The sequence below is a fragment of the Pteronotus mesoamericanus genome, unplaced genomic scaffold (assembly GCF_021234165.1).
Source record: "Pteronotus mesoamericanus isolate MK-2021 breed Mesoamerican mustached bat unplaced genomic scaffold, CSHL_Meso_final scaffold_507, whole genome shotgun sequence".
Taxonomy (NCBI): domain Eukaryota; kingdom Metazoa; phylum Chordata; class Mammalia; order Chiroptera; family Mormoopidae; genus Pteronotus; species Pteronotus mesoamericanus.
Window position 1 is genome coordinate 3,928,987 of NW_026555319.1, and position 22,296 is coordinate 3,951,282.

Here is a 22,296-nt window from a genome sequence, read left to right on the forward strand (position 1 = left end):
CGCCCGGCCCCGGGCCGAGTGCCCCCCCAACCCCAGCCCGGCCGCGGGCTCCGAGCGCGATCGGCAACAATGTTTACGTTCCGGGGATTATGACGTCGACGCCTCCCCCCCCACAACTGCTGAAAATGGTTTCCTAGGACTTTGCAAACGGATCTGCTTAAGTGTTGGTGCAAAACTTTGTAGATCTCGGCTCTGGCTTGCTTTATTTATTTATTTTTTTGGTTTGTTTTCTTTGGTCTTCTCTCCTTACCCCCTCCGCCAAAATGCAGGGGGCAGGAGTGTTGACAATTAATTGGTGAACTCTCCTAAAAAAATGGAGGCAGAGAAAGACTCTGGAAGAAGATTGGTGTGTAGCTTTTTTTTTCCCCCCAAATCTGTATCTGGTATATGATAGATCTATTTTTTGTTGTTGTTTCTCGCTGCCTTTTCTTTCCTTTTCTGTATTTTGCAAGAGGACCGGAAAAAAAAAATAAATTGCATGCAAAAGGAAGCCAGCAGCTTACTCCTCCAGTCTCTTGTGAAGCTCAGAGTCTCAGACACTTAAGTGGAGAGGTGGTAGAGGCGAAAGGCGTGGAAGGGGGCTGAGCGGGCTCGGGGTTCGCCCCGGATCCGGGGGGCTGCGGGGCCGAGCGCTGGGCGGTGGAGGGAGGAGGCAGGGGATGCGGGGAGTGGCGGGGGAGTCTCCTTAGGAAGTGAGTGTGCGCGCGCGCTTGTGGGGAGATGAGGCAGCTGCTGGTGCGTTTTGGGGTCTCGGATGGGAGCTTTGTGGCGGGCGGTCAGCCTCTCCCCCTCCCGAGCCCAGAACCCCCCTCCCACCTCTTCTCCCTGCACTGGAGGGCGGTCAGCGGGGGCGGCTGGGGTCTCAGCCCTTCCATTTTAGCTTTCCAGCTTCCCGGGTAGGTCGGGGGCGGCTCCAGCCTTAGAAATGCCGCCAGCCCCCGGTTCCGGCTTCCCGGCTCTGCCGCCGCCGCGGCCGCCGGGGCTGCTGTTAGCGCCGAGCCGGGCGCCGCCGCGGCTCCTCCCGGGGCCTACAAATGCCCCGCCAGCCCGTGCGCGGAGCCCCCTTCGTGGGTTACATAACGAGGCTCCCGGTAGAGTGAGCAAAAGTCAACGCCTTTCGGGGGTGGGGGGCAAAGGGAGCCCCTCAGATGTCCCTTCCATGGCCTCCAAAGATGCAAGAGGGGAATGCCCTGTATAGGGCGCAGCGAGACACTTGGGGGTGCGGCCCCTCTCGTTATCCTGATTTTCAGCATCTTTGGCATTTGCGCAAAGTTGCTCTGGTTGCAGTGGTGGGGTGCAGGGGTGCGCGGCGTCTGCACCTGTTGGAGCTGGGCCCAGGGTGAAAGGCGACCCTCAGCTCCCCTAGTAACGTCCCGGGCTCTCTGGCTTGGGTCCCTGCAGCGCCCGATTGACCGCCAGAGATACGACGAGAACGAGGACTTGTCGGACGTGGAGGAGATCGTTAGTGTCCGCGGCTTCAGCCTGGAGGAGAAGCTGCGCAGCCAGCTGTACCAGGGGGACTTCGTACACGCCATGGAGGGCAAAGGTGAGGCGCCCCTTCCTCCAGCCACCCTCCGCGCCGCGGCCCGAGCGCACGTGGGGAGGGAGCTGCCGGTGGCTGGGTTCGTATTTCGCGCCCGCGTCCCCCATTCCAGGGGATCCGGTGACGAAACGAGGCCGAGCACTGGGGGGGTGGGGTGGGGTGGGGTAGGGTGGCGAGGGAGGAGGGCAGGCTGAAACCGGGGCCGGGAGAGGGCCTAGGCCTGGCCAGCGCCCACCACCAGTCCCAGGGTGGGCAGAGCCAGGGGTCTGACCCACACAGGGACCTGGGGACGAACGGACGGGCGGACCGGGGGAAGGCGGGTGCGCGGCGTTCTATCCCTCCCGGAGCCGGCCCAGCTCCTTGCGCGCTGCCCGGCTGGAGTCAGACTTAGGAAAGGCCCCCAGGCCTGGAGCCTCGCAAACCCCGTGCTGTTCGGGCCCTGCCAGTTCTGTGCTGGCGCTCGGGGCGCCCAGGGGTCACCGAGTGGCGGGCCTCCTCAGGCCTGGGGTCTAAGACACCCCATCACCCTCTGGGCTCTGCCAGACTGGAGCAAGGTCTGGGTGAGCTTCAAGTAGTTGGCTTGGGTCCCCTCTTAAGCCTCTAGCCCTGCAGCTCTGTCAGCCGGAAGGGGGGACGAGGGTCAGGGGGTGATCCCCCCTCAGGCTTAAGGCTGAGCTCCCTGTCCCCTAGCATTTTTAAAGTGAAGGCTTGGGGCATCCTTCACGGACACGGGGTTTCTTCCCGGGCCTGAGCTCTGCCCTGCTTGGAGGACCCTGCCAGTTTAAAGCCTCTAGGATTTGGGGGTACCACCACCGGGTTTGAGACTTTCAGGGCCGTAACTTCTCCCAGACCCTGGTACTAGGAACGTGTGTGGGGACACCGTCTGGTCCTTGGGGCGATGTGATGCTTTGGCTTGGGTCCGAGTCCTCCAGAGGTCCTGTGGGGTTGGTGGTTTGGAGGTGCCCTTGCCTACCTGGGCATTGCCCTTTGCCCCCCTGGGATTGCAAGTTAACCCCTCCCCCCCAGATATTCGAGTTTTCGTTTATGTTACTCCCTTTCTATTTTGCTCATCCCCCATCCCCCTTGGAAACCCCTTCCATCCCTCAGCGAGCTGATAGCCGAGAAGCCCTTCGCGCCCCCCGCCCCCCATCCCCCGTTCCGCTCCGGCGGCTTGCCTCTGGGGTTAGCCTCTCTAGAGACGTCCAGGCTTTGCATTTTTGAAGTTTCTCTTTTGTGCCCACTGTTTTCTGGGGCGCTGGGCTTCCGTGGTAGGGGGTAGTTGTGGGGGGAGGGAAGAAGAAATTTCTTCCAGCCTGCCTGGTCTTTAAGGGGCCATTCTCAACTTCATTTAAATTTCCTTAGCACAAATGGGATTTTAATGCCTCTCCTTTCTTCGCCCTTGTACTGAGTAGTTGGCGGATCGTACGAGGAAACAATATGCAAACTCTTCCTAGTCATTTGTGAGGAATTCGTGCCCAGGACCTCGGAGAGTTTTCTCAGGCCCATGGGAGGAAGCTGAGGCTGGCCCTGGGGGTGGGCTCTGGGTGTGCGCAGGGGGCAGGGGTCCCAGTGAGGGAGATTGCTTCAATCTGCTGGCCAGGCTCGTTTAAAGGAGACGGCCCTAGGATTTTGGTAGTTAATTCAGATCTGGCCCCAAACTCGAGGGAGGAGCCGAGAAACAGAAGGAGCCCTTAGCCTGGATTCAGGATAGAAGCTTCTTAAACTTCTGTGCCTTCAAATCCTTAGGAATCCCCATTCACTGTGAGCCCCTGGGGATCCGAGCTGCTAAGGTCAGGGCTTTCCCCAGCTCTGGTTTTGTTCTCTCCCTCTCTGAGCCGCGCTGCCTTGGCCTCCTCCCCCTCCGAGCTGCCCTGGTGAACTGCTTCCCTGGGGCCGGGGCCTCCGTGACCCGCGAGCTCCTCTGTCTCCCTTCTGACCGGCCAGGGAGGCCTGGCGCCCTCGTGGTTTGCTTCCGTTCCCCGAGGGTTTGGGGATGTGAGGGTTCACCTCTGCCTGCCTCCCCTCCATAGTTAGGGTAAGGATTCGGGGGTCTGCGTCGGACAAACCCCAGGTGGAAAACTGCGCCGTGAATTTTCTCTGGGCTCCTCCAAGTCCTCGTTGTACAGTCGTTGCTGCCCGGAGAGCATCCCTCTCGGTTATCCAGTTGGAGCAAGTATTGTGATGGCTGCAGCAGAATTTCACTATTAAGACAACAAAGCTGTGCCCAGTTCCCTAGTTATTTTGGCACCAAATACACAGTTTCCAGGGAAACCGGCTTCTCCCCCTCCCCTTCACTATACAGGATATTACAATAAGATCTTCCCCGATGCTCAGCTACAATGAGAACCCTCCTCCCAGCGTCCTCTCTGGGCCTTCAGATCCTCCCAGGTGGCATTCTTCAATTTTGCAGTCCCTTTACTTTCTCAGCTCAGCTTGGGATGCGTTTTCTCTGTCCCTCTTTCTCAGCACTAGTCCGGGTGCCTTCTGTGTGGGGTTCTTTCATGAGGCTCCCTCCCCAGCCCTCGCCCAGCCTTGGGCTGTTCATTGACAAGTTCTGACCCGTGGGGCATGCTGGGAATGACTGAGTAGGCAGAGGAGCTGAGAGTTGGCATGGCTTCTCTTGGGCTTCGCCTAATCCATTTCCCTGTCATTTTCCACGGAGCTTCTGCCCTCGAGCTGGTGCCTGCGTCCAGTATGACCCCTGCCCCTTCCTCCGTTATTTTTCTTCCCCTAACCAATTGATTGTCGTTCATTTGCTGCTTCGTGACTTCACCGGCTTGTTTTAATTCCAATACCCAAACAGATTTCAACTATGAGTATGTGCAGAGAGAAGCTCTCAGGGTTCCCCTGGTATTTCCAGAGAAGGATGGACTGGGAATTAAGTAAGTTGCTGAAACTAATCGCTCCCTCCCCCACCCTCGTCTCCCTCTCTAACACAGTTTGTAGCTTGGGATAGATTTCTTCTGCCCTTTACCCCACCTCTCAACACTAGGAAGGATGTTTCTTCATTATCTGAGGGATACAGTGTCTCCTTGTTCAAGACCCAACAAAGAGGAAAAACTCTCCAAAGATTGGAGTTTATCAGAGAATTTGGGCAAAGAGGACATAGGGTGTTCAATTAGTGTCGACGTTCTCCCCAGTCCACCCCAGTTAATGCGCAGCGACTTCCTAAAGAGAGTGTTCCCCCCTCCCCCAAATCAGGAAACTGAGGCAGGGCCTGGGCTGGGAAGGGATTGGCCAGCCTCTAGGCTCAGAAGCAGGGCACCTGGATACATCTTTCTCCTCCGACTCCCCCCTGTGTGGGAATTGGTCCTTTTCCGCGGAGGGCGTGGTTCCGAGGATGCTGGGCTGTCTCCCCTTTCTCAGCCCGCCCCAGCACCTGCGTCCACACTGGGCCTTGTTTGGTTTAGTCTCCTAGAGATCTGTCAGAGCTCCAGGCGGGGAGCCATCTGGGAGGCAGGCTGGAAGAACAGGTTTCCACCCCTCAGGCAGGGGTGGGGAGGAGGCTGAGGGTGCCATCCCAGCCTGCTGCCCTCTCCAGCGCCTCCTGCCAGACTTGCGCAAGAGCCTCATTCCTCGGGGTAGAAGTTAAACCTGTGGCATCATTGCTAATGAACAGTGAATGTCCCCATAATCACGAATGTCCCCATAATCACGGTCGCTAGCCATGCTACCATATCCCTGGAGCCGGTTTGACGAGCATGCCTTTTCTTCCGTCTGAACCCACAGGGGTCCCTCCTACCCTCCGTACAGCCCATTATGCAGAGTATTTTCTAAAGGTTGACACACAAAGAAGGGCACTGGCCCCAAAAGAAACTGGCGTTGGAATGCCCGGCTCTGGCCCTTGCCCTTGACCCCACAGTCCAGTCTTCCCTGGAAAAGTGGGTGGGCAATGGGTGTCCCCGCTCTTTCCCGAAGCAGGGCCGAATTCAGGTGTTGGGGAGAACGTGCGGGTTCGGTTTGCCCTTTGGGGCGAGGCAGGGGCGCAGCAGTGACCCCTCCCCTGGAAGCGCCCAAAATGAGAGCGAGGGAACCCTCTTGGAAAAATGGCCGCCCTGCCCCCACGTTGGGCCTCAGTCGGGTTTCTGGCTTCTCACCAAAGTCTGCTCCTCGTTTTCCAGGATGCCTGACCCTGACTTCACGGTCCGGGACGTCAAGCTCCTAGTGGGTAAGTTGCTTGCTGTGTGCGGCTCCAGTGATGCTGAGGGAGGGTGGAGGGGAAAGGGAAGGAGGTCTGGCCACCTGCCTGCTTCGGTTTTAACGGCCTCTGACAACAGAGTCCCCACGGGAGGAGGCAGGAGCAGGTGTGAGCTGCAGCCGTGTCATTGTGGGGAACAGGTCAGATTGCAGAGTCCTGAGAAGCTGGATCAGAGGGCCTCTGCCAGCGCACAGTTTGACGGGGCTGATTTGGACCCTCGCCTCCAGCTTGGGTGTCAATGGCGCAATCTTAGATCTCTCCTTTGCGTTTGCGAGTTGCAGGGTGAGCGCTGCGTGCTTTGTGACCCCTGACAGACTTTCCGACTTTCCAGGGTAGGGCTCGTTCCCGTGTTCCCGCTTCCTCAGGGTGCTAAGCAGGTCTGGGGCAGGGCTGGCGCCCCAGGGCCCTGCAGGTGCTGGGCGACGCCCAGCGTGGCTGCTCACGCAGGGCTGCGGGCTCCTGACCAGGCTGCAGGCGGCATTTCAGATTTCTCGGGAAGTCGTTCGATAAATCCATTCTTTCCCGAAGTGTTTCTCAGGTAGCTCCTGCAAGGCAGGGTAGCGTGGGGCTGTGAGCGAGGCAGACAAGATTCCTGCCCCCTTGGTTGGAGTGATCGGTGAGAAAGAAGTCAATGGTTTTTAAGAATATATCTTTCCTAAAAAGTTGTATTTATTGATTTGAGAGAGAGAGAGAGAGAGAGAGAGAGAGAGAGGAGAGAAACAACTATTTGTTGTTCCACTTATTTATGCCTTCTTTGGTTGAGCCTTGCACGATTGAACCTGCAGCCTTGGTGCATTGGGACAACGCTCCAACCAGCTCCAACCAGCTGAGTTACGCGGCCGAGGCTGAAAGTATCTATCTTTTGAAGGGTGGTAAAGGCTGTGAAGGAGTAAAGCAGGCTGATGGGGTGATCGTATCGTGATGGTGTCTTAGATGGAGGTGTTCAGGAAAGGCCTGGCGGTGGCGCGAGGACATTTGGACAGAGGCCTGGCTGATGAGAAGCCAGCTGTGGGAAAGAGCGTTCCAGATTGTGGGCTGAGCAGAGGCGGAGGTCAGCAGGTGTGGGAGGGGCAGAATGAGTGAGGGGAAAGGAGCGGGGGAAGGGAGAGCTCCCAGGGCCAGGGTCGCGAGGGGCCTGGTGGGGAGTCGGGGCTGGACACTGGGTGCGATGGGGTTGCACCTGGGAGCTCGGGTTGCACCTGGGAGCTCGGCATGCAGCGAGGGGGTAGCTACGTACCCTGATCGTTTTCTTGAGGGGTGGTGGTTATACATTTTTCTAAATATGGAGATAAATTTCCCATGCCATCAGCGTCACCATTTAGCCCTTTTGGACTGTGCGATCCAGTGATTTTTAGTATGTGCACAATGTGGTGCAACCATCAGCCCAATCTTATTCCAGAACACTTCCTTCGCCCTCAAAATACACCCTGCACCGCCCCCCCAGCTCCTCTCTGCCTCTGTCCCCTGTCAACCACTGATCTGCTTTTTGTCTCTGTGGGTTTTTCTGGTCTGGACATTGCATGTTAGCGCAATCAAATAATATGCAATCCTTTATGTCTGGCTTCTCTCACTCAACATCACGTTTTCAAGGCTCAGCCACACTGTAGCAGGTGTCAGTGCTTCGTTCCTTTTCATGGCCGAGTAATATTCCACTGCATGGACAGACCATGTTTGTTTATCAGTTCATGGACGGACCTTTTGGTTGTTTCTAGTTCTTAGCTTTCATGAGTAATGCTACCCTAGATATTTATGTACAAAGTCTTAGGTGGACAGGTGTTTTTATTTCTCTTGGGTACATACCTAGGGACAGAATTGCTGGGTCATTCAGTAACTATATTTAACCTCCTGAGGAACTGCCAGCCTGGTTTTCAAAGCAGCTGCGCCATTTTACATGCCCATTAGCAACGTACGAGGGCTCTGATTTCCCCGCATGCCTGCCAACACTTGTCATTGTCTGTCTTTTTGATGAGAGCCATCCTAGTGGGTGTGAAGTGGTGTGATCTCATTGAAGTTTTGTAAAAGCTGATTCTGGTGGCTGTGTGGGTGGTGAAGACAGCTGACCAGTGGGTGTGTCAGATAATCCAGCGTGAATAATTGACCCAAAAGTGTGTTAGCTGATACTCAGCGGGGCAGCTGTGGTCTGGAGGGAGATGGTACTGACGAGGGGAGGAGCTCGGTTAATCGCCCGGGGCCTGCCCGGGAAGGGGTAGCTTTCTTTTTTAAGTGGGATTCTGGAAGTGCTGAAGGAAGTGCTCATCAGAGCAGAGGGCGGGCCAACTTTCCAGATAGGACAGTGGCCTCGATACGTGAAGTCTCCTCCAGGCGACCCGCTCTGGTGCCTCAACCCAGCCCCCGCCTTCGCTGTGAAACAGCCTCGGTGGGCGGCCGGTGCTGCTCGCTGACAGGTGGTTTGGGGCAGGCTGCTTAACGTCTGTGAGCCTCAGTCCCCTCATCTGCAAAGCGGGACTTACTCAGAGTCTGCCTCAGGGAAGAGCTCTGTAAGAGAATGAATAGAATGCTTAGAATTATGCTGGGTGATGGGTGCTCAGTGACAGGTCCCCGTAACTATTTATTATAATGGCAGGACATTGGGCTGACGAGATTTTCTTCGCGATCAAGGATTAAGGCGAGGTCCTCAATCTGGGCTTCAGGCAACATCACAGTCTTGCTAACACCGCTCTTGGTCCTTTTGAGGGATTTCCAGTCCCTCTGCAGCTTCATCAGGCTCTGCTTGTGTCTGGCCGCCTCTTCTTCCTTCGAGCCTCGTTCTTCTCGTCGCGGAAGCACATCGGTGAGCCAGTGTCTTTGCCAGCTCTCGGAAAGTCCAGGACAGCAAAGACAGCAGGATGATCCCTGGCTGGTGTGGCTCAGTGGATTGAGTGCCAGCCTGCGAACCAGAGGGTTGCCAGTTCGATTCCCAGTCAGGCCACAGGCCTGGGCTGCAGATCAGGTCTCTGGTTGAGGGCATGTGAGAAGCAACTGCACATTGATGTTTCTCTCTCTCTTTTTCTCCCTCCCTTTCCCTTTCTCTAAAGATATAAATAAATACAATCTTAAAAAGAAAAAGAAAAAACGAAAGCAGGGCTAGTAATACCTGCAGAGTCTCCCCTGGCATTTCTGTGACGATCAAAGGGTTGATGGATATTCAGGTGCTTCATGCAGGTGTGGCGAGCTCTGGTGCCGTGAGAGATGCCTGTACCTGTGGTTCGCGTGGGGTATTGTCACGCCCGTTTTACTGCGCACAGACATCCAGAGAATGCCTATAGGGCACTTTTTGTAATAGTGACTTAAGTGACAAGTGTAACTCAAGTTAGCCTAAGCAAAACATAATTCACAGGCTTCCATAATAAGTTCAAGGGGCGGCTTCCAGGCATGTTGAGATCTAAGTGCTCCGAGAAGATCTCAAGAAGTTGTTTTCCTTTCTGTTTCCTTCTTTTGCTTCCTCTTTCTTTCTGCTTCATTCTTTGGCAAGCTTCTTTCTCCCCATGTGGTGGCAAAGTTGGGGAGCCAGCAGTGCTAGGCTTCAGCCCTGCCAGCTCAGGGCTCTCCTTCCCAACCCCCAGTAATTTCATTGAATGTCTCCGGATGGGCTCCGATTGGTTAGCACACCCCTACCTCCCGGAGCTGGTGGCTCCGTCAGCCCGGCAGGCGCGCGTGCACCGAGCATGGGAAGGAGGCACACTCTAGGGTTGCTGGGCGATGTGAACGTGCCCCTGGTGTGAATGGGAGTCCTGCTTTGGAAGGGGAGGCTGGACCAACCCTCCGGTTAGTGTGGGATCCCAGCCTCTATCCTCCAGCCTCCTGCCCCCTCCCCAGGTCCTGCGTTTTGGGAGGTAACTATTTCAGAAAGAGGTTGGTGCACGGCCAGGTATGCGGGCCATGACTTGGGGCTACAGATTCTTCTCCAACGTGCTTAACTCAGGCTTTTCTCTGTCAGACCTGTTTATCTGCCCACTGGGGAGATAGGACCTAGCCTCTCTCACTAGCTCCCTTGCCTTTAAAAAAAGGAAAAATAAATAAAGAAAGAAAGGGCACTTTCCATTTTTAGCATGCTGTACACTTAATATAAAAACTTTTTATTTGCCCTGACCAGTGTGGCTCAGTTGGTTGAGCGTTGTCCTGCAAAGCAAAATGTCGCCGGTTCAATCCCTGGCAAGGGCACATGCCTGCCTTGCGGGTTCTGGACCTAGTTGGGCGTGTACAAGAAGCAACTGATCAATGTTTCTCTCCCTCCCTTCCCCCTCTCTACAAATAAATACATGTTTAACACTTTTTATTTGTTTACTTGTAGAGAGGGGAAAGGGAGGGAGAAAGCGGGGGAGAGAAACAGCAATTGGTGGCCTCTCTCATGCCCCAACTAGGGACCTGGCCTGCAACCTAGGCACGTGCCCTGACCCGGAATTGAACTGGCAACTCTTTGGTGCACAGGCCAGCACTCAATCCACTGAGCCACACCAGTCAGGGCTAAATAAATAAACTCTTTAAAAAACCTTTTCATTCAAGTGTAATATATGAGAGGGGACCCCAAAACACCCAGAATTACCTTCTGGAGGGCAGGTCCCTTGTAGCACAGGCTTCCCCGCTGGTGAGCATCCTAGGAACCCATCTGCATCGTTGCACCAGCTGCCGTTGTTGTGGGGGGCTGTGTTTGGCCTCAGCGAATGTCTTTTCTGAAGACTCTTTCAAGGTGTCTGCCCATTTCATGGTGGGTGACTGGCAAGCGCACCTGCTTGTGCTGAGCGTTCAGCAGTTTTTGACCAAAAATGACATGACCCCCGTGCCCCACCCTCCCTTTTCACCTGATCTCGCCCTGAGCGACGTTTTTGGTTTCCCTGGATGAAAAAAGTCCTCAAAGGGAAGTGTTTTGCGGATGTGGAAGAGGTGAAACAAAAAACGGCAGAAGCACTAAAAGGCATCAACAGTTGACGAGTTCAGAAACTATTTTGAGTAGTGGGAAAAACGTCATGGTAGGTGTATGGCATCCAAGGGAGAGGACTTTGAAGGTGACTGAAGTTGACACGTGTAAGAATAAATACAGAATGTTTTATAAGTAAATTCCACTTTATTTGGGTCCTCCCTCATATGCGTAGGAAAGCGCACATGCAGTAACCACACAGCTTGGTAACTTTAATACCGGGGCACACGAGCGTAAGCGGCACCCCGGCGCCTGCACCCCTCGCGTTCCCATGCAGCCAGCACCCTCCCCTGTCGTCCTGATGGCTGACAGCGCAGGTGAGTCTTGCCTGTCCCCACGCTGCAAGTCAGTGGAACTACATAGGGTGTCTCGAGTTTTGGCTTCTTTTGTGCAATTTGGTGTTTACGTGATTCATTCATATTGCGTGTAGTTGTGCATGATCTATTTTTCACTGCTACACAGTTTTCCATTAAGTGACTTTATTCATTGAATTTATTCATTCTACTATCACTGGGCACTTGAGTAATTGTCACTTTAAGGCTATACGTATAGTGTTGCTCTGAACATTCTAGAACATGACAGGGTGAGCAGATGGATGCATTTCTGTTAGAAATATGGGGGGGGTGCAAAAGTAGGTTTATAGTTTAAGTACATGAAACAGTTTACTCTTGTATTATTATTTATTTATTTTACTTATATTTTTAAAACTTACTGATTTGAGAGGGAGGAAGGAGGGGCAAGAGAGAAACAGCGATTTGTTGTTCCATCTATTTTTGCAGTCATTGGCCGAGTCTTGTATATGTCCTGACTGGGGATCAAACCTGCAACTTTGGTGTATTGGGACGACACTCTAACCAAGTGAGCTACCACCCAGGCCATATTCTTGTACTACTTTTTATTAATTCTTCTATTTTCCATACGAACAACTGTACACCTACTTTTGCCTTGCCCTGTATTTTAGAGTGGAATTGCTTGGGTCATAGAAAATGCATATATGTTCAGGTTCAGAAGATACTGTCAGGTAGTTGTCCAGAGGGGTTGTTCTGGGTCCGATTGCTCCACCCCCTCACCAAGAGCCAGTGTTTTCATCTCTTTCATCTTGGTCGGCTGCCGGCCTGGTGGGACTACAGGTGCATCTCGTTGTGGTTTTAGTTTACAGTTTCCCTCCTGATGAAAGAAACTGAGCTCCCTTTCCTGTTTATTTGCTATTTGGAGATCCTTTTTTTGTGGACTCTCTGATCAGGTCTTATCTCCATTATTTTATTTTAAAAGGTTTTCTCTTCTTGAGCCTAAGACGTGTTAGTTTGCGGTGGCTGTATAGCACAGCACCGCAGACCGGGTGACTTACACAACAGAAATTTCTTCCCTCATGATACCGGGCTGGAAGCTGCAGATCGTCATGTCAGCTGGGCTGGTTTCTTCGGAGGCCTCTGTCCTTGGCTCGCGGATCTCTCTCTCCTCCCTGTGTCTTCACATGGTCTCCCCTCTGTATTTATTTGTGTTCCATCTCCTCGTGTGAGGATACTAGTCTCATTGGATTAGGGCCTACTCTAAAGAACCCACGTTAATGTAATTGTGTCTTTAAAGGCTTTATCCCTAAATATGGTTACATATTGAGTTACTGGGGGTTGGGACTTGAACATACAGAATCTCAGGGACACGATTCAGCCCATAATGTAAAGGTTCTTTCTATATTCTGGATATGGGTACACCTTCTAGAATCTTCTCTTACTTTGTGGTCTGTCTTTTAGTACTCTTAAAGATGCCTTTGAATACACAGAAGCTCTTCATTTTAACATAGATCATTTAGCTCATCCTGGTTCATTAGATGTTTTTGTGTCTTGTTTCAGAAATTTCTGTGTACTCCAAGGTCATGATGATGTTCATACGTTTGTATCAAAAATCTATCGTTTGAACTCTCACATTTACAACTCTAGTTCACCTGGAATTGATTTTTTTGTGTTCAGTATGAGATGGGGTCAAGGTCCTTTCCTATATAGACACCTAGGTGATTCAGTCCTGTTATTAAAAAAAAAACACCAAACACGCTCACCCCCAGGCACTGAGGCGGTGTCTTCGTCGTAAATCATTGGACTGCTTCTGTGTGGGTCTGTTTCTGGATGTTCTAATCTGTGCTTCCCCACAGAGGATGGGAGATTTCACAGCCATGAATTCGAGTTGAGGGGAGAGGGAGGGGACTGGAGAAGAGACCATTTTTGTTGCCTCTGGAGATGATTTAAACCCACTGAAAAAAACGTATCCATAAAGTGATTCATTGTTCACACTGTATCACTGAGGGCGGCCTGCAGGTAGGGGGTCTTTGGAATTGCCTCTTTATTGGATTGCCTTCTATTGAGGATGCTCAGGCCAACCGAAGCTTACCTTGGCCCCTTTTCTTGGAAAATCTTCATGATAAATCACCTAATTCAAAATTCATTTATTCTTCCAATTATAGTAATAATCACCTCTCTTTTACTGGATGTTTACCATGTGACCTCATGTTGTCCTCACCAATAATTGTATAAATTAAGTGTTATCGTTGGCTTCTCCAGACTGGGGATCTGAGGCTCAGAGGGAGCGAGCCTCCCAGCGAGTGGGCAGCGGCGCCAGGACTCAGGACCCGAGTCAGCTTTAGGTGTTTCCAAAGCCTGTGCTTTTGCTCTTCGACTTGCTACCCTAACCCTCACCCTGTCCCCAACGTGAACCCTCCTTCACTCTTCACTCACAAATGCACGGGGCGTCTGTCTGTGTTGTGTCTGGTTACATAGGCTCCTGAGACCTGCCCTCTGCCCTTGACCGGCTGTGCTTAGGGGAAAGGCTAAATCAAAGGTAGCTGGCTTGTCCCTAGACCTTTTAAAATTTTTTTAAAGATTTTTAAATTTATTTTTAGAGAGAGGGGAAGGGAGGGAGAAAGAGAGGGAGAGAAACATCGATGTGTGATAGAAATATCGGTTGAGTGCCTCTCGCGCATCCCCCGACTGGGGACCTGGCCCGCAACCCAGTCATGTGCCCTGACTGGGAATCGAACCAACGACCTTTCAGTTCTCAGGCTGACATGTAATCCACTGAGCCACACCAGCCAGGGCCCTTTTTTAACTTTAAACTCTGAAAGAGTCCATAGAACCCTTCCAGTCCTGCTTTCCCATTTCACAGGTGGGGAGAACTGAGGCCCGGAGAGAAGTAAGTTGCCAGTTGCCCGGACCGTAGATGGCCCGTCAGGTTCTGATGTAGGTTTAAATTTCAGTGATTGGGAGAAGGTGATGCTTGTAACAGAATCCCAGAGGAAACGTAGACGTGTGTCTGTTGGACGGGGGAAGGGTATGTGGTGTGTGGATGAGTTCACTTCTGGCCACGTTGAATTTGAGCCCAGGAGAGAAGTCAAGGTTGGACGGACAGGTGGGGGAGGCATCCGATTGGCAGAATAGATAGAAATGCGAGGAGAGGCAGGTGGACGAGGTCAGGAGAGCTGAGGCCCGTGAGCCCCAAGGGAGGAGGAGGGTTTCGGGGGTTCAGTAATGTGCTCAGGTGTCCCCTCTGTAAGGTGAACGGCCACCTCACTGATTCGTTTTATTTCCCTTTTCCCAGGAAGCCAGGGCTCTAAAGTCAAACTCTGGGTCATGCCAAGGGCTGTGGCGCACTGTGCTTGTTGATTCTGCCCCATTTGCCTCACACCGATCGCTCCCCTGTGGGGGCTCCGTAGAATGTAGGCAGCATTAGCTACTGTTCACAGAGATCTTACTTCAAGCCAGCGACTGTGCATATGCTGTTTTGTTTGATCTACATAAAACCATATTTACCACTGTCCCCATTTCATACATGTCAAATCTGAGGCTCAGAGTAATTTATCACAGCCAAATAGCGAGTGTGTGGAAGAGCTAAGATCCATTTGTGTGCACCTCTGTCCGACCGTAGGGCGGTGGCTGGCTGTCAGCATCCCTGTTCCAGAAGTGGTTGCCGTTCTTGCCTTGAGTGTCTTTTCGGATTTCCTGGCCCAGTTGGGTTCTGCCCCAATTTGTTGGTCTGGGCTTGCATCTTACGGCCGTCTGCCTGTGAGGGTCGGGTCCTGACCCCAGAGGACAGCCTGGTGCTGGTCTGCCCTGGGGGTCACTTTAAAAGGTGCAGAGGTGAGGAGGCAGAAGATATTAGTGCTTTGGGAGACTGGGCACCTTTGCCAGCCTGGGGAGAGGATTTGTCCCACGTTCAGTTTGGGACAGTGTCTTTGACGGGACCACTGCTTTTATGTTTACAAAGCGCTTTCAGTAACTGTGTCAAGTCACTCGGGCAGGTCCCATTGTCTCCACTTCCCAGATGAAGAAATTGAGGCCCAGTGAGGTTTGGGGACATACCTGAGACCTCCCTGCCGGGACACAGAAGAGTGGACTTTGAGTCTGTGGCCAGCGCTCTTGCTGATAAAGACGGCCTCTGAGCGATGGATGAGGAAAGATTCCCTAGGAAGGAACTAAAAAACCAGTCCAGAAACGAGGATGATAGAGAAGGTTCCAGAATAATGACGCAGACCAGGAATGTGCACTCTCTGAAGAGGGGGCTCAGGGGAGTTGAGGGTCAGGGCCTGAGTGTGCTTCCTATTAGTGTTCAAGGTGACTTTCAGCAGCCCCTCCCGGCTCCGAGCTGGGACTCCTGGAGCTGACTGATGAAGCCTTCAAAGCGAGGGCCATGGGGCCGCGGATTAATTTATGCAGCTGGAATTTGTTGGATGTGTGTGTAGCCTGTGAGCCCAGACAGCCAATGAGACTGGGAGGGAGGGGCGGAAGGAGGGGAGAGAGAAAGTGGGCTGAGCTGTTGGCCTACTTAGCAACGCCAGGCACCTAGCTCCCACGTGGAAGATTTCTCCTGTAACGCATTGCCCTCAGGGACCTGAGAGTTCCAGCGCTGTGGATCCCATGTAGGCTCCAAAGGGCTGCTTGTCGCTGTCACCTGCTTCGGGGATGAAGACTGACCTGGCCCTTCTTTCCCTCTGGGCATGTGCTGGGCTTCCTGCTCAGAGACGGGGCACTTGTACCCCGCTCTCCTTTGCCACTGGTGGCAGATCAGACAGGGAACCTGAGAAGACCAAGCGCCAATTCTTAATCCCCCAGCTCAGACCGAAAGAGACTGGCAGGCCCCAAGTGTCCCCAGTGACTCCTCTGGGCCTCTTCTGCCTCCTTCTTCCCTCCCCCCAGGTCGCATGTAAGGGACCTGAGCTGAGGATTTAAGAACTAGGCTAAAAGTCAGCGTGGTGGCCCTGGAGGAGGACCTGCAAATGACCTGACCCCGTGGCTTTCAAAGGGAATTCCTCAGAGTCTGGGTGTGAGTTCTGGGCACCGCAGCCCTTGTCCCACCTCAGCCTGAGCTCTCGTTTTAATTCACACATTTGGCTCTTGTCAAAGCTTATGTTTGAAGAAAGAGTTTTGTGGCAACCAAAAAAAAAGGTGTGAAGGTCAACTACTTCCTGTCTTCACACACTGGGGAATTGCAGTTGAGGCCTAACGCAGGGCCAGTCGGGGTAGCTGGGACTCGAACTCAGTCCAGGGCTCTCCGCGCTGTCCCACGGGCGCTGGACGCGCTCACTGCTCATTCCTTGGCCTCCCGACCGCTGTCCCTAACTGAGGAACAGGTCAGGCACCGGTGCCTCCAGTGCGGCTCTTCAAGTGAGAGTGCAAGCGCCTGGGTAGGGCTGAGGCCCCAGGGCTAGAATTGGGGTGCCCGAGCAGTCCACATGCAGGGCAGAGAGAGAGAGCTCCCTGTCCCTTTCTGCCAGGTGGGGCGCCCCCTCTCTGGTGGTATTCACAGCCGCACGGTCCTTTCGCAGCCCCGGCCCCCGCTCAGAGGCCAGTGGCTGAGTGCACTGCGGGGCTTACCAGGCGCCAGGCATCGTGTGAGGCTGTCTTCTGTTAACGGGGATTCCAGAAGGGGTGCGTTACTTGAGCCACAGGGCTAGCAACTGAGCTTGGGATTTACAAAAATACTTTTTATTGGAGAGAATTTTAAAAAGTACCGAGAGTAGCCAAAGTATACTCAACTCCTAGGTACCCAGCGCCCACCCCACCCCCACCCCCTCTGTGGCCCCGCCCCTCCCCGGCCTCGCCCACTCTCTCTCGTCTCCTGCACCATTTGCAGTGTTTCTTCGCATCGTGCCTTTTCATCTGTAAAGTTTTCAGTATGGATGGGACCTCTCACCCAGTTAGCCATCCCCAGTTGTCAGTATGCAATTCTCCGCGAGAAGAGATTTTAAAGATCTTGGTCACAATAGTTGGCTTCTGGGGTAGTTGGGAAAATCAGATACTAAATGCAAACGATAGTAACAGTCAAGTTCTTTCTTGCATTAAAGGCATTACTTTTATTATAACTGACTTCCAACCAGGTGAAAGGCACTATGTATTTATTCAACAAATACTGAGTACAATCCCATAAAATTAGTAAGTATCCATTCCACACTTCCACTCCACTGCAGTCAGTCCTGAGTCGTTTGTCACTTCTCAAGGGAATCCTGCCTGTCCTTGAATCCCTAAGCCCTAAGACACCTTGCGAAGAACTGAGCCCAGGCCCACGCCCGGCTCGGGGAGGGAAGGTCCCTGAGGCCAGTTTGTGGGGATGAACAAGTCCATGTGCCAAGCTCCTGAGCCATGAGCAGGGCAGAGCCTCACACGACAGAAGCAATTAGATAAGAGGACAGAGAGAGTGATCAGAAGGAATGAAGTTCTTGTTCTTGTCTGAATGGAGAGAGTATGAGATTTAAAAGGTCCTACATTACTTTTTTTTTAAAGAAATGATTTATGGAAGTGAAATTGACACGATATAAAATTTACCATTTTAAAGTGTACAATTCACTGGCATTTAGTACATTCACAATGTTGTGCAACCGTCACTTCTGTCTGTTCCAAAGGTAACTTGGATCCATTAGCGGTCACTCCTCATTTCTCTGTCCCCAGCCCCTGACAACTACTCAGCTGCTTTCAGTCTCCATGGATTTACCTGTTCCAGGCATTCCGTACAAATGGCATCATGCCACGTGTGACCATTGTGTGTAGCTTCTCTTAGCATCATGTTTCTGAGGTTCCTCTGTGTCGTCATATGGGAGGATACTACAGTTCTTTTCGTGGCCAAATAATTTACATTTATATATATATATATATATTTTTTGAGTTGATAGACTTGGGAAAGGAAAAAATACTTTTAGCAAAACCAACTTTGGTCATTCAGTGTCTGGGTTTCTTTTGTTTAACAACAGCTTTGTTGAGATAATTTACATACCATGCAATCCACCTATTTAAGTGTACAATTTGATGGTTTTGGGTCTGTTCATAGATTTGTGTGACCATCACCAGTGAATTTTAGAACATTTTCATCGCCCCCTCTGTTGTAAAAACACCTCACCCATTAGCCGTCTCGCTTGCTTTAGGATCCTTAGTGGTCAGTCCATTGGGACTGGCTGGCTTTCCTTTGTCCACCTGTAATTATAGATGGAATTGGCTGTGTGTAGTGCCTACCTACAGGCCTACCTTCCAGCAGGCACTTCTCAGAAGTGTTTCATGGGCATGGTCTCATTTCAGTCCCAGGACAACCTCATGGGCCAGCTACCATTTTTGCAATCATGTTACTGATGGGGAGAATAATTCTTAGAGAAGCTAAGAGGCCCAGCTGGGCTTTGAACCCATGAAGTCTTTGTTTAATTACTGCATTGTGTTGATCTGGGCAGCTGAGTTCTCAGCCTTCAGTGCTGACTTGGCGGAACTTTTAGGGCTGAGATTCCCATCACCTACTTGCCAGCAAATAAACCCCCTCCCACAGGAGACCTCACAGACATGGCCTTGAGTGAGGGTAGGGAGGAGAGGAGAGGAGAGACGGGGCTGTGGGAGGCTGCCAGAGGGGCGAGGGTTTCGGGGCCTGTTCTACCCCAACCTCCCAGGCTCTAACAGCAGGTTCCCTGCCAGGTGGGGGCTTTCCAGAAAAGCTGAGCAGAGCCCACCTGTTCCAGGAGCCCTGGTAAGGAGCCAGCATGGCCAAGAGCTCACCAGAATTTCCAGCAAAGTTCAGGGATGCCCCCTGGTGGATCTGCACTCCCAGAGCAGCAACAAGGTTCTCCTCCCAGCCTTCCCAGAATGCGAGAGGCCCGGCTGCTTTTCAGCCTCAGCCCAGGATCAGAATTCAGCATTGCCTGGGAGGAGGCGGGGCTGGGGTGAGCTCCTGGGCCCTGGCTTCAGGTAGAATGGGCTTCAAATCCCACCTTTGCTGCTCACTAACTGGGCATTTTGGGGCACATGAGTGGTCCAAGCCTCAGTTTCTTATCCATCAAATGGGTATAATAGAAGTCCCACCTTATAGAAATGTTACCACAATTAACGTGATCTGTGTAGAGAGTTTGCCTGGGCTGAAGTGCTCAATAAGTATTGACTATTTTAATTGGTAGAAAGAGAATGTTCTGGGGGTGTCTTGAGCTAATCACATCTGCCTGCAGATCTGGGTTTCCTCATTAGTAAAACAGGAACAGTCCTAGTTAGCTTCTGGAGGGGGCTGGGAAAATCAGATACTAAATGCAAACGACAGTAACACTCAAAGTTCTTTCTTGCATTAAAGGCATTACTTTTATTATAACTAACTTCCAACCAGGTGAAAGGCACTATGTATTTATTTAACAAATATTGACCATGGCCTGTGATGGGGCCGGCTTGGCGCACAGAGCTGTGCTTGCAGCGGCGAACAGATGGGAATAGCTCTCCCATCAGTGTGTAAGCTCCATGAGGGCGCGTGTCCAGTTCAAGGGTCTGCAGACTTTCTGCAGAGCCGGAGTCGGTGTTTCAGGCTTTGCCTGCCACTTGGTCTCCGTCGATCGCTCAGCTCACCTGTTGTAGCTTGGAAATAGCCAGAGAGACACGTGAACAAGTGAGTGGGGCTGTGTGCCCATGAAACTTCATATATGGGCCCATAAATTGGAATGCCATATAACTTTTACATTGCAAAATGTTACTGTTCTGTTAAGTTCCTCCTCCGCCACATAAAGATGTGAAACCCATTCTGAGTGGCGCCCATACAGAAATGGGTGGCAGGCCCGGTGGGTTCTTTATTGGTTGGTAATTGCTGTCCACCTTTGAGCAAGGTGCTCCCCTGCTTTTTGTTTCTGTTCCCTTTCTTTTTCTTCTGTGGTTTACTGCATATTTGTCGGCCCCGCGATCTGGCGGTCTGCTTCCTGTCTGCCTTCTCCCCTTTCCTAGTGCGTCCACTTGGCTTCGGCTGTTGCTTCCACCTTGGCTGGAGCTCTGGAGTCCTTGTGATTCCCATTGATAGATGCGGAAGCAGAGTCTCCAAATGGGTCAAAAGAGGCCCCCAAAAGGGCCTCGAGGCTTTGGGGTCAGGGGTGGCCCCAGGCTTGCAGCCGAGGCCCCAGCTCCCCGCAGAGATGAAGGCTGTGCTTCCCTGAGGAGGGGCCTCGCTCTCTGTGGTTCAGTCATTCATCTGAGAAGTCATGTGTCACATTTATAGACACAGTCATGTGTCACTTGCTGTGTGGAACAGCCAACGTTCCTCGTTTACTTGTTTCATAAATATCTACTGAGCTCCTACTATGAGCCAGGCTCCCTAGACATGTGGGGTGAAGGAGTGAACAAGAGCGATGAGCCTCCTGCCCTTGGGACAGCTGTGGAGGAGGAGGGAAGAAAGACAAAGACACATATTGAGGGCCTTGGCTGGTGTGGCTCAGTGGCTTGAGCTCCAGCCTGCGAACTGAAAGGTCACAGGTTCAATTCCCAGTCAGGGCACAGGCCTGGGTTGCGGGCCAGGTCCCCCCCGTTGGGGGCATGAGAAGGGCGACCCATTGATGCTCTTCTTGCACATCGATCTCTCCCTCTCTTTTAAAAATAAATAAAATCTTAAAAAATAAAAAGATGTATTTAGGGATTGTGATTCCTACCAGGGAATAACAGAGGGACATGTTCATTGATGTACCAGACACGGTGGCGAGGACTCTGTAACCATCGCCTGGGGTGACCCTCCCAGCCGGCCTATGAGAGAGCAGGGTGAAGACGTGTTCAGCGAAGTCAAGTGATTTTCCTGGCCGCACAGGCTGGGGAGAGGGACTGTGAGACGGCTAGTTACCTGTAGAGATAGGTCCTTTCCTGTCGCTGCAAATAAACAGAAAGGCCTTGCGTGCTGTGCAAAGGATTCTTAGGTGGGCACTGCGGAGCCATAGGTGTTTTTAAGCAGAGAGAGGAGCGCCCGTGGTCAGGCGTCTGGCTTAGAAAGCTCGCCTTGGCTGTCGTACGGAGGACGGGACGGGGAGGAGGTATAGTTTGAAGACCCGTACAAAGCTCTGGAGGTCACCTTGGAGAGCACGTGGTAATGGTGGAGTGGACTAGCGTGGGGGCCGTGGTGGAGGAAGCAGATGGATTGGAGAGATTCGGTAGGAGGATGACGGGTGAGGTGATAGAGGGGATGTGGCCTAGGGGTGAGGCATCTGGGGAGCCCTGGAGGAGGTGCAGGAGGAGGTTGTGTTTCCGGGGGCTCCCAAGTAGGACCTGGCCCCCCGGCTGGCAGGCAGGCATTAACCAGCACGTGGAACCCGCCCCCAGGTAGCCGGCGGCTGGTGGACGTGATGGATGTGAACACACAGAAGGGCACAGAGATGAGCATGTCCCAGTTTGTGCGATACTACGAGACGCCAGAGGCTCAGCGGGAGAAGCTGTACAACGTGATCAGCCTGGAGTTCAGCCACACCAAGCTGGAGCACTTGGTCAAGCGTCCGACTGTGGTAGGCCCCGGGTGGCGGGCGCCCTCCTGACAGCCCCCCCTCCCGCCCCTGCCCTGCCCGCCCCGCTTCAGGCCGGGGGGTGGGGGCGGGCGGGAGGGATGCTGGGAACGGGGTGAAGGGGTTGAGGCGGTGCGCGAGCCCAGTTCCAGGGCAGCCGAGGCCAGGAGGTGCTGACAGTGGTCTGGCTTCCAGGTAGACCTGGTGGACTGGGTGGACAACATGTGGCCCCAGCACTTGAAGGAGAAGCAGATGGAAGCCACAAACGCCATTGCAGAGATGAAGTACCCGAAAGTGAAGAAGTAAGACTCCTCCGCTGGCAGCGGGGCTGGGAAGGGGCGACGCGCAGCCCCGGGGGCCGGCTGCAAGGGGGCCCCCGCTGGGGCCACAGCGTGGCTGAGATGGCAGAGATGGAGCTGGGTGGGTGTCCTTGGTGTGGAGAGCTTGGCATCTTCCTTCCCTGGCATTCAGGGGTTCTGGGGCTGCCACCTCCTTCCAGATGGTCCTTCGGCCTCCCGGCCAGCTGTCCCCAGGGGGATGTGGGATGAGGAGGAGGAAGAGTAATGGGAACTGTCTCTGCGCACACATATGTGCTCACGTGTTTGTGTGTGCCATAATTGCCAAACCTTTGTCAACTCGGAGACCCGCCCACCACGGGCAGTGCTTTTGCTGAGGACTGGGGCGGGTCCTAGTGCTCTTTTGCTTCTTACTGCTGAGACCTGGGGCCACTATTCCAGAAGAACCTTTCCCCGGAGGGGGGGTTGGGTTGGCACTGGGCTGGGAAGGTGGCGGCACCCAATAACAGGGACATCACCACATACACCGTGACGAGCAAGTCATGAGACCGACCGATGGCTTACCATGTGCTTGAGAATTTGTGTAACGGACCCTTGGGAGGAGGA

At 53.0% G+C, this 22,296-nt stretch overlaps 1 protein-coding gene across 3 annotated transcripts in view; it reads left to right on the forward strand.

Annotated features, from left to right (window-relative positions):
* Nucleotides 1-200: 200 nt before the first annotated feature.
* Nucleotides 201-22,296, forward strand: part of KDM2B (lysine demethylase 2B) — a 99,426-nt gene continuing 77,330 nt past the window's right edge. For 2 of the 3 annotated variants that reach the window (XM_054594221.1, XM_054594223.1), the window contains exons 1-6: nucleotides 677-735; nucleotides 1,402-1,546; nucleotides 4,347-4,425; nucleotides 5,665-5,711; nucleotides 21,219-21,397; nucleotides 21,590-21,696. In XM_054594221.1, coding sequence (XP_054450196.1) covers nucleotides 721-735; nucleotides 1,402-1,546; nucleotides 4,347-4,425; nucleotides 5,665-5,711; nucleotides 21,219-21,397; nucleotides 21,590-21,696 — 572 coding nt within the window. In that variant the 5' untranslated portion in view covers nucleotides 677-720. Of the gene's footprint in view, nucleotides 347-676; nucleotides 736-1,401; nucleotides 1,547-4,346; nucleotides 4,426-5,664; nucleotides 5,712-21,218; nucleotides 21,398-21,589; nucleotides 21,697-22,296 lie in introns of those variants that run through there. The other variant, XM_054594222.1, reaches the window with a different exon arrangement.